Source organism: Balaenoptera borealis (genome assembly GCF_965194805.1).
Source record: "Balaenoptera borealis genome assembly, chromosome: 4".
Classification (NCBI taxonomy): domain Eukaryota; kingdom Metazoa; phylum Chordata; class Mammalia; order Artiodactyla; family Balaenopteridae; genus Balaenoptera; species Balaenoptera borealis.
The window spans coordinates 86,942,168-86,954,208 of record NC_138861.1 but is presented as its reverse complement, the minus strand read 5'-3'; the positions used below and the strand labels follow the sequence as shown (position 1 = coordinate 86,954,208).

Here is a 12,041-nt window from a genome sequence, read left to right as displayed (position 1 = left end):
GCGGGGGCGGGGTCACGGGGGGGCGGGGCGCTGTCGGGGCCGCGGGGCGGGGCAGCTCGGCCCGTCAGCGCCCGTCCCCCTCCCGGCCCGCCCTCAGGCCGCGTCCCCGCCAGCCCTGCCGACGTGGCGGGGCGGGACCCGGCGGGCGCTCCTGCGCGCACTCGGCCGCCTGAGCGGTAAGAGCCCTGGGCACCTCTCGCCGTCATCCCCTTCCCCGGGCGGGCAGACGTGGGGGGCGTGGGGATGCGGGGACAGCCGCCGCGGGGTGGTGGGGAGACCCTGCCGTCGCTGCTCGTCCTGTTTCCGGAGTCGGCAGGGGCTTGGCACGGGGCGCAGGACCCGGAGGACCGGCCTTGGGGGGTGAGGGTCCCGGGCGGCGCGAGCGGTGCGGCCGAGGGCCCTGCGTGGGTGCGGGCGTGTGAGTGTGTGTGTGTGAGTGTGTGTCGCTCCGGGTCCACGCTCATGCACACACCCACACGCCCGCACTCCGGCTCTGCCCCCTCGGCCGGCGAGAACCTCTGCGGAGCCTGTCTTGTGCTCCCGAAGTATCCGGTCCAGCACCATGCAAGTCGGAAAAAGTTTCCCCAAGGTCCCGGGTCCGACTGAGAGGTAGGCTGCGGGGCCTCCGCAGCGGGGGAGCACAGAGGAAGCAAGTCCTATCCCGGGGTTCGCTGCCCTTGGCTTCGAAAAACTGAGCTCAGGCCTTGACCTCCCACCCAAGCTCATCATCTCTCGCCCTGCAGACGCCGGCAGTGCCGGCTCTTCCACCCCAGCCAACACCCTAAGCCAGCAGCACCTCCATTCACAGCCCCCAGGTTGAGTCCTACTCCCTACACCAGCTCCCCAGCCCCCCACCTGCCCACCCAGTTGGCTCATCTTCTTCCCTGGAATCTGGTGAGTATTTCCAGTCATCTCAGATCAGGCGCCTAAATTTCACTGCACTTTCCTAGAGTAGGAGACCTCTCTGTATCATCTTAAGAGTGATCTCTGTCCTACCAATCCCATCAATTCCCATCCTAAACACGGAGAGAGTCAGGCAGGTGGCTTTTTAAAATCAATGTCTCTTGAACTCCAGAAGACCTCAGCCAACCTGAGGAAACTGAGAATGAGGCAGGCTTACTCCTCACAGGCCTCTCTCTGCCCTCTTTTCCTCCTAGTGCAACTTTCCTACCTCACCCATATCCATTCCCTGCTCTCTCTTTCCTTTCTCCATCAAAACCTGAGCTCAGGGAAGACTGATAAACTCCTTACATCATAAGCTTTAAGCAAAAGAAGGAAACTTTCAGGGTGGAATTTGAGGCTCCACGGAGCCAGTGCAGAAGGAATTTGAGGGTAGGAAGGGACCTTGCTGAATCTCAGGGATTCAGACCATATAAGCAGCCATTTATTTATAAGACCAGGCTTATATGGAACGTTGTTTCTTTTTAATCAATATCGAACAATATATTTCAGTTCAGTAAATATTAGAGGATCCAAAGCCAAGCTATGTGCTTGTTGGTCACAGTTCTGGAGGAGAGAATGACACAGAAATAAATATTCCTTATAAATGCCATAGAAGTCCATGCAAGGTATCACGAAAAACATGGAAGAGAGAGTAATTCATTCTTTGGAAGGAGTGGGGCAAATTCAGGAAAATTTCAAAGTAAACAGTGACATTACACATTGAGAAACAAATAGGAGCTTGCCAGGCAGTTGGAGACAGGGCATCCTGGGCAGAGAAACCAGCATAAGCAGAGGTGGGGATGTTTATGAGCAGTGCCGGCAGTGATGGCGCGTCTGGTGAGGGAAGAGTGTCGGGTGTGTTGAGAGTTACAGAAGCGGATAGAGAGATTGGAGCTGGATTGTGCGGGCCCACGGATGCCATGCAAAGGTGTTTAAACCTAGTGGTTTTTAAAGAGGGGAGCAGGTAGGTCCTATCTGTGTTTCATAAAATTACCTGGCAGACATGTGGAGGCCAGACGGGAGGAAAAAGAGACTGGGCTCTGGGCACGTGTACTTGTCAAGCACCGTAGAAACTCTTGCAACCTGGTTAAGAGCCTGTCCTCCACAGTTTTTGTTCCTGGTCTTTCACTGACTGGCACTTTTTGAAATTGGGAGCAGTGATTTCACACAGGGTATGGTATTACCAAATTCTTATTTTGCCAAGTGAGACCATTAAAAAAAAATCCATGCACACCACCACTATTTCGTAAAACGAAAGACATTTTAATACCAGGAAAAGCACGAAGGCTAAACTTGCAAGATGAAGGCAGTGCTTTACATTTAATAAATTTAGACTGATGAAAAACTCGCTATCTTGTCCTCATTTTTCTCTGTCATCATGGACTGGTTCCAGTCCTGCAGTCTGGTGGTGGGGAACAAAGTATCCAGATCTTTTTGTCCAGCCTTACTCTACATAGGAGGGAGTGAGGAAGCCCAACAAGAATGAGTTGTACGCCCACAGAGGGATGGTGGGACCAGAGCATGGCTCTTTCCGCCTCAGCATCCATCCCTCCCATCCCTCGCTATTCCTCCATATCGCTCTTGGTCCAGCCACACAGCATCTGTTCTGAATATCTAGATTCATTCTTGGGCATTTGCACATACTCTTATCCCATCATGCCTGAATAACTATCAAAGCCGCTCTCAAGGCTCTCCCATGTCTGAGATCAGTCTAGTTCAGGCACATCTTTCCCTGCTTTGATGTGCTGTTTTGCATCATCACTTAACCATTTCACGTTAGATGCAATAGTTTCCTGGGCCTTCACTGACAAGCAATAAAATGAAAACAGATTATTTGTTTTCTGAAGGATAGTAACCATGTCTTCCGTTTTAAACTTATTTTTGGAGCTGTGATGTTGCTGCTCCAATACCTAGCATAGTTCTGGGAGCATTTTAGGTGATGAATGAATTTACTGATGAAAAACTAACTTATTCCCAGCCCATAAAGGCTTCTTTATATGCCGCTCTTCCTCTCCTTGGAATTTACTGAAGAAGCCTCCTTGTTTCTGTGGGTTGAGGCTCCCTGGCATCAAAGCCACAGGACGTGGCTGCAGTGATCAACATTCCAAACCATAAATCAGGGGAGATTTTAAGTCTGACTGCTTCTGGGGCATCCAGGCAGAGATGGGGGCTGTCCCAGGAAATAGCATGTATCACAGCTGTAGTCCTTCTGGACACCAACAGTCACTGCATAGAAACAGCTGTGTCTTTAGAACACACAGTTTCTAATGGCTTCAGACAAAAGGGCACCGTCTTAAAAATGATTACAGGTCTCCTATCATAATAACATCCAGAGTAGAGAAAGGTCTACCAGGACAAAAAAGGTTTGGGGGGGGATTCTTTTTTGGTTTTGGTTTAGGGAAAATGTGGACCTGTAACAGGCAGAAGTTCATGTACAATTAGAAGTTAAAGTAGGGCTGAATATTATGGTGACCATTTTTATTATTTGAACAGATGAAAAAATATAGTCTTTCTGAAATGTATAAGTTGTCCATAAATATTTCCTAACAGTATTGGTTCAGCACCTGATAGATGAATTTTGGGCATGTTTCTGAAGGAATGGCTTCATGTTGATGCTTGAATACAGAGCAGCTGCAGGGAAGAGAGGTTTTGTTCGATAATTTTTCCACAGTTGAGGTGAGCTGACTTAGGGCAGTTTGGCCATCAGAGATGGAGGAGGACAGTAGGGCTCCTCTGTGCAACATCCCTACCAAGACTGATTGATTGTACCATGAATCCACCTCTCAGATGGAGTTCTGCCTCACACTCACATGTATATTAGCGACCAGGCTCAGTTATGTAGCTTGTTCTTGTAGGTTGATGAAGTCCTAGCTCTCTTTGCTTTCAGGACTGCTCTGGTGTCAGGACTCAGCTAACCTTCTAATCAGGCTTTGATGTTCTCCTGCAATTAGCAGAAGAACTAGAAAAACTCTACTGCAAAGTTCAATAGCTGCTGGACTGGCCCTGGAAATGGAAGAGCTGAAAGCACCTGTGCATAATTTCTTGCCAATCCACTTTAAGCACTATTTCCATTTTATCAGTGAAAAATGCTTTTAATACCCCTTAGGATAAGTAGTACCCCCTGATAAATAGCGATCAGAGAGAGGGATAATTGAACCCTCTCAGGAGGTGAACACTCCGTTTCAGAATCTGAGATGCTAAGTAAGTAAAGACCCTGGAGAGTAATTCCTGAATAGGGCACTTCAAATGTTAACCAGCCACCCTCAGGGCATAAAATACAGCTAACTCACATAGATGTCACATGGTATGTGCTGAAATATTTTAGCACTGGGAACAGTATCACAACAATTGAGGGTGAAGCAGATACAACAAAGTGTTTATAATGCTTTTTATTCACCCATGAATGTTTATCGTAACCAGGTTTATTCTCATGTTCCTGCTTATAGAGAAGTGAAATAGTTTGGAACTTCTTAATAATCCAGATTAATAATAAGGATTTTCAAATTATCTTATAAAGAAATTAAGATATCAGACAGTGCCTATGACCAGCTGTTGATGAACAAAAAATGGGAATATCAGTGATGTCCAATATGGACCCATTCTCCTTATGGTTGTGCCCCTAGGACCCAGGCGGGGATAGGGCAAATTAGGACAGAGAGCTCTAGGCCATGGCCATCAAGCAGTGTCCTAGACCATGGGTTAGCAAACATTTTCTATAAAGGGCCAGCTAATAAATATTTTAGGCTTTGCAGTTTTGTGGGCCATATGGTCTCTGTTGCAGCTATTCAGCTCTGCTGGTGTACTAGAGAAGCCATAGACAGTACATAAACAAATGAGCGTGTCTGTGTTCCAATAAAATTTTATTTATCAAAACACAGGGAAGGCAGATTTAGCCAGCAGGCTGTAGTTTGGCAGCCCCTCTCCTAGGCCAGTCCTGACTCAAAGTTTTCATAAAGATTTTATAAGTTTCCACATGATGATAGCTTTTCAGGTACCCTCCCTCAATCTCATCCCCCCTCCCACGAACCACAGTAACTACTCCTTTTCTGTACAGTGGCCTTTTTCACTCTTTACTATTTCATCTAGGCATTGACCATACTCATTGACAGACCATATCCAACCTTGAATATCTGAAATTTAATATCCCACCTAAAAGGAAATATGCATTATTTGCCTTTCCCATCTGTAGACTTGTTTACAGGTGTGTTATCAGAGAATTCAAGTACTTTTGTTTAAAAAGAGACATTCTAACTCAGTTATCTGGGAGGTGAAGGGACAAAGGAAAGACAATATGGGTCATTTGGAATCGCTTGCTGTAAGATAACTCCTGAGTAGTGAATGGGGTAAAGACATTTTCTGCTTGCTTTCATTCCAAATTACACTTTAATTTTAAATCTCCACAAAAATATTAATATAACTCAACACACATATTTGTTGAGCTTCCCACTATGTTCAAGAAACCATGTTAAGTGCTATATAAAATATGAAGACAGAACAAGGAAGATCCTTGTCTTCATAGAATTTACAGTATAGTAGGAAAACACTCAGACGACTGATCAAAGACGATTGTAACCCTCCAAAGTGAGACAGATGCAAAGCACTCTGGGAAGTTCAGAGGAAGAAAAATTATATCCAGTTGGGAAGAACAAAAATAGAGGAGGCGGTTATTTTAAATGGGCCTTAAATATGTTAAAACAACATAATGAACCAACAGCCACCTGAGGTTCTTTTGTGAATGTCAGGCATTTTTCACATAGTTATGTTGTCTCACTTAAGGATTTGGAAGGGCATCGTGGGAGGTAAACCTAGTGGGATCAGAGCACAGAGGTCCTTGGATGCCAGCTGAAGGATGTAGCTTCATCTCAATAGGAAGTGGGAAGCCCCTGAGGATGTCTGAGCAGGAGGTGATGTAATTAAAGCAGTGAGGTAAAGGGTGGGGAAGGATGGGGAAGTGAAAGGGAGAACAGTGGAGAGGTGAACCCAATATTGAAATCATCAACATGAATCAAATTGAGGACCTGATTGAAAGTGATGGCAGGGAAAACAGAAGTAAAAGAAAGCATATGGATTCTGAATAAAGAGCCTCTAGGATTTGAGCACTGGTTGAATGTAAGAGAAGAGGCAAGTGGCATTGCAGATAGGGCTCCAATGTGGCTCAATCTCAAAGTCAGATGTGGGTTCAGATCTCAAATCTGCCACTGTTCCTTAAAGCGTGACCTCTGAGCATCAGTTGCCTCATCTGTAAAATGAAGCTTGTCGTATCTAACTCACAAGAGATAGCACATTTAAAGAGCCTGGATTTAATAGGCACTCAGTAAATGATAGCTATTGATATTATATATTCTTGAGAGAGTGAAGGTTTGGTCAATGACAGCTCTGAGATTTTAAGCCTGGGTTATTGGAGAAATCTAGGTGCCATTAAAAGAAACACAAAGGTCAAAGTGAAGATCTAGAATTAATGGCAAGACAACAGGTTTCCTTTGGGACAGAAAGAGATGTTCAGCTGATGATTAGAACTGCTTATCCAATGGTAGAAATTTTTCTGTGACAGTGTATTGAGATACAATTCATACATAACAAAGTTGACATACTAAAAATTCACTCTTTTTAAATGTGCAGTTCAGTGGTTTTTAACATGTTCACAGAATTGTACAGCCATTACCACTATCTAGTTTTAGGACATTTTCATCACCCACAAAAGAAATCTATACCCATTAGCAACCATTACTCATTTCCCCTCCTTCAGCCCCTAGAAGCCACTAATTTACTTTCTGTCTCTATAGAATAGAGGTAGATATTTGAGAGTCACAACATAGAAGTGTGTAAAACTGTGAGAAAGGAATGTGATTCACCAAGGGAGAGAATGTAGCAAGAGAAAAGAAAATAGCTAGACAACTTTAGGGAATGGCTATTTGAGGGGACAAGAGGGTTGGTATGGGCATGTGAGTTCTAAGTCTGTGCCATCATGTGACCAATATGTTAAATGGCTTCCTATATACTGTGGTTTTAACAGTGACCAGAGATTTGACCAACTGGTAAACACTGAGGTCAACAAAAATAACCACTGATTTTCCTGAGACTTGGCTTCCTGTGTAGTGAGAACACTGTGTTTTTATTTTAGACTAAGAAAATGATCATCTTGAATAAGCCTTCTAGATATGTGTTATCCAGTAAGATAGCCACTAGCCACACATACCTGTGTAAATTTGTTTACATTATTTAAAATTAATTTTTTTTTTTTTTGGCTGCACCGCATAGCTTGTGGGATCTTAGTTCCCCAACCAGGGATCGAACCCAGGCCCACAGCCCTGAAAGCGCCAAGTCCTAACCACTGGACCGCCAGGGAATTCCCTAAAATTAAATTTAAAAATTAGTTCCTCAGTTGCACTAGCCACATTTTAAGTGCTCAATAGCCACAGGTGACTGTTAGCTACCATATTGGCCAGTGCAGATACAGAACATTTTCATCATCACTGAAAGTTCTATTGAACTGCACTGTTCTATATGATAGCAATAACTTGCAAGCTTCATAAAGAGTTTTCTGCTTTGTAGGTTATTTTGTAATGGCTACATTCCTTATTTGGCTTAATATTGACTTCTTTTTTTTCTGTTTCATCCTTGTGTTTTTCCATCTAAACTATTGTCCAAATATAGCCCAGGCCTTCACGGGCTGGTACCCAACAAGGCACACTTATGTGTATGTATGTCTCTCTCAATTTGAATTTCAGACCACATTGCAAAGCCAAATGTCAAATATTTTTAATAAGCTCTCAGGTATTTTCCATGCTTATTCTCATTATGGCTACAAATATAATTAATAAAGTCATATTAAATAAATACTTTCACAGATACAGATAATACTCTTAGTTCCCATATGCATATTTATTTCTTCATGCCAAGTAAGAGATCCATGAAAGTTTAAAGAGAGCACGGTTGGCTTGTATTAGTTTTCTATTGCTTGTAACAAAGTACAACCAACATAGTGGTTTATAATAATACACATGTATTCTCTTATAGTTCTGGAGTTTCTGAAGGGAGAATGGTTTCCTTGACTTTTTCAGCTTCTAGTGGCCACCAATGTACCTTGGCTTGTGGCCCCTTCCTTCATCTTCAGAATGCATCACTCCAATCTCTGCTTCTATCATCACATCACCTTTTCCTCTTTGTAGTCAAATCTCCCTCTGCCTCTCTCTGATAAGGACACTTGTGATTTCATTTAGGGCTCACCCAGATAATCCAAGATTCTTAATTTAATCATATCTTCAAAGTCCTTTTGGCCATATAAGGTAACATTCACAGCTTCCAAGGATTATGACATGGATATTTTGGGGGGCCATTATTCAGCCTACCCCAAGGTTACATAAACTTTCTTCTTGGTAGAAGAAAGGTTACCCCCACCAGATTTAACTTAATTATTCAGGGCTTTGAATTAAAGTTTAACAATTCGGATTAAAGCATAAGGTGTTTGTTTGTAATCATGTTGACAGATATTAAAATGTCTGATGATGGCGATGACACCTTAGCCACTGGAGACAAAGCAGAAATCACCAACATGCCCAGTAGTGATACCTTACCCAAAGATGCAGAAGCGCACTGTGATTCAGCTACGATTTCAAATGAGCTAACGCCAGCTGACCCCAGAGGAGACATGCATGAAAATGCGGCTGTTCAGGGTGCAGAGACTGCTGACACTGGACTCACTGAGCAGCCCAAAGACCCCGGTCCCGTGGAGCACCCCCCCAATGGAGAAGTGACTGAGGATGCCCTTGCTGAATGCATTGACTCCGTCAGCCTCGAGGCAGAACCTGGATCCGAAATACCCCTGAAAGAACAGAGTGATCCGGTAAGAGTGGTTCACTTGACTCAGTTCAACCTAACTTCTTACTGATACTACCACGGCCATAGATTTGTGCCAGGCTCTGGGGGTAAGGATTAGGAGTTCAGTATATACTGTGACATAACCTCGGTCGTCAAAGATGTGTTGTGTGGTGAGAAAAGGTATATATGAGAGTAATTGGTCATTATAATATTTGCATTTTGATAATTGTTTTATTATTAATAATAACAATCACCAATTATTGGGCACATCCTGTGTGCCAGGCACTCTGCTAGCTACTCTATATGTTATGTAATTCACTCTATACAACAGTTCTTTGAGGTTCTAAGCTGGATATTATTGACCTCCAGTTATAGACGAGGCAACCAGGCTCAGAGATATTAAGCAATCCAGTAAGATTAAGCTACTCAGTAGTAAATGGAAGATATTGTAATATTGAACGTAATGAGTCCAAATTATTAATGAACCTGATTCCACCCTAAACAATGTTTCTTTAACATCACTCAAATTTTAATACATATTTACAAATCTACTGTGAAGGTCTTAAACATTCAGATCACTCATTTATTATCACATACCGCCGTCCAGGGGACCAGAGGCAGAACACGTTCATGCTTCCCTTCAGCGCCTGCACCTGTCTCTCTGGGAGATAAGACAGGCCAGTGTCTCCCAGGTTCCACATCAATATGACCATCAAGCTGGGTTTTCCTGACACCTTCCCCTCCATCCGTGTGGGGACTGGAAAGGGTGGGGAGGCACTGTCCTCCAATCCTGCCTTCTAGAAGGATGCTACGGTATAGGGGAAATGAGAGTCTTCCCTCTGCCAGGCCCAGCCCTGCTCTCCTGGAGTGTGCCACACAGATCACCGCCTTGAGGTGACTCTGCTGCAAGCAGTGAGGGACGGGAACGAAGCAGGGAGTCGGGGGGCCTGGGTTTTCATCCTCCATCTATCGTTAACTTTGTTAGTTTGGGCAAGACACCTAAATTCTCTGTGCTTCAGTTTTTCCTCTGTAAAATGAGGACTTTGCACACGAAGACCACGAGGTGTCCTTCTAACTAATGTTTTGTGATTCTTTGATTCAGAATCAAGCTTCTTGGCCACAGTTTCCTCAAAGCGACTCTTAGAATTGTTCTAAGATGAGATGAGCTTCCTCAGGGAGGAGGCGGGGTTCCCATCACTGGAGTTGTTTAAACAAAAGCAAACAATCATTCTGCAGGAAAGTCATGGAAGGCATTTGAGGACCAGATGGGAGTTTGGATCAGATATGTAAACATACATGTAAAATTTTGTTTACAAGTTCCATGATATCACAGACCCTTTAAAGCCATCCATGGACCCCCCCTGAGGGAACTCCTAGACCAGAGGGTCTCGACTCTAGCTGAACATTTCAACCACTGAGAGAGCGTTAAGAAATAATGATGCCAGGATGTATATTAGCCTGAATTCTCCAGAGAAACAGAACCAATAGGATATACCCTATTCTTGTACTTACCTATATGCCTGACTCTGGAACCTGGGTTCCCTCCATGCTGTCTTTCTATTGGGGGACCATTGGTTCCCAATTGTTATTGTAAGTGCTACTATTGATACATATCTTTGTACATTAAGAAACTATGTCTTAGCCACACCATTCTGACCGAAGATGACTTAAAGAAACTACAAAAGCTCCACTGATTCAAAATACGTGAGCTCATGAAGGCTAGATTATACATTCCAATTTCAGACTTCTAAAAATTATAACAAGATTGCTAATAAAGATAGCACAAAAAAAGTCAGTATGCTCCTACACATCCATTTTCCTAAATTTTGAGCAAATCGAATGAATCCTGCTCTTGCAAGCACTTTATAAACCTCCTTAGTGCTACAGGGAGAGAGCCAACTGGCAGACAGATACTCCCCTCCTCTCCCAGCACCACTGATAGCTTTCAAGGACTTTGAAAAGGTGAACATTTCCTCATAATGAAGCATCACAAAAGTATCTGGATGGAAGTACAAATATTGGCCACAGAGTTGGGGCCATGGCTCTGCATGTATGTGTGTGGCATTGCATCAGGAGCTCAGATAGAAATGGGGTGTAGGAGGAATTCTTGTGAGTATATTGGTTCTAAGAAGGCAGAAAGCTGATATGGGTGGCTGGAAGGGCCTTGAAGGGAAAGGATATATCTCTTTCACCCAGGTTCCATTTAAACCCTTCTAAATAGGTACAAATATAGTCTCTTTTAAATAATTACCAGAAAAGGGGGTTCTGCTATCTCTCTTGGCAACCTATCCTTGTATCTTAAGTTAATATAGGAGAATTCAGTTTTGTGCTTCGTCTTCAAGCATTGTTCGTTTGCTGTTTTATTTGCTGTTTGTTGGACGCTTATAAGAAGTCCTTTTGCAGTGATGAAAACAACCATTTTTCTGTTGATCCAGCAGATAATGAATTCTACAAAAAACCTTCAATGAAAAGTTCATTTACAAGTTGGCTGTTTGGATCTTGAACACAGATCCCCTGAGGAATGTCAAGTCCTATAGGAGTAGTCAAGCTCCAAAACCTATCTGATTCCAGGTGTATCTGAGCCTAAAAGAATCTCATCACCTTTAAAAAAAGTTTCTAAGGGAAAATGCCTGCTTAAAAAAAAACCTGGCAGAATAGTCTTTGAAGAATTAAACTTATATAATCTAGGACACACTAGATTTTGTGATAATGGGTTTAAATGTATATATTTTTCTATAAGTGGTCTGAGTTCCCTTAAAATCCACATTATTAGCTTCACCTTTGCCTGAGCCAGCATGGGGGCCATACCTTGGCAGGTAGGGCGGTGTGACAAGGAGGGGGCCTGGGGCCAGTGGTTCTGAGAGCTGCTCAGCTGGCACCTCTGCTTTGAAGGATCACACCGTTCACAGTTGATGCACTCAGAGAGGCTATTTCTGTCTTTAGGGCCCCTTTCTCATCCATTCTGAAGTACAGACTCAGAAGCCATTGAGTTAAGGCTTCCTTCAGGAATCCACTCTACAACATCCATAAGAGATGGTCCCCAGCCTCACTTGAACTTTGGAGGTTGTACTAGATCCTTTAAGGCCTCAACCAGCCTCAGGATACATGAGTTACGCCCCAGAATCTGAGTAGTGCAACTATCGTCAGGACGCCTACCATCTAGTTGGGTAAGGCAGTGTTGCATAAAAGCAACTATAGCATGTCTTATAGTACTAGATAGGACAGGCACAAGGAAGCCTTAGATGGAGCACTCAAATCAATCTTAAGAAGTCAGTGAATTC

The 12,041-nt window shown here is 43.7% G+C and overlaps 1 protein-coding gene across 4 annotated transcripts in view; it reads left to right on the top strand.

The window, feature by feature from the left end:
- The first annotated feature begins 60 nt into the window (after positions 1-60).
- The window catches only part of FAM114A1 (family with sequence similarity 114 member A1), a 78,358-nt gene continuing 66,377 nt past the window's right edge, over positions 61-12,041 (top strand). For 2 of the 4 annotated variants that reach the window (XM_082390690.1, XM_082390688.1), the window contains exons 1-2: positions 61-176; positions 8,430-8,785. In XM_082390690.1, the coding sequence (XP_082246816.1) occupies positions 8,438-8,785 (348 nt within the window). In that variant the 5' untranslated portion in view covers positions 61-176; positions 8,430-8,437. Of the gene's footprint in view, positions 177-8,429; positions 8,786-12,041 lie in introns of those variants that run through there. The other 2 variants (XM_082390689.1, XM_082390691.1) reach the window with 2 other exon arrangements.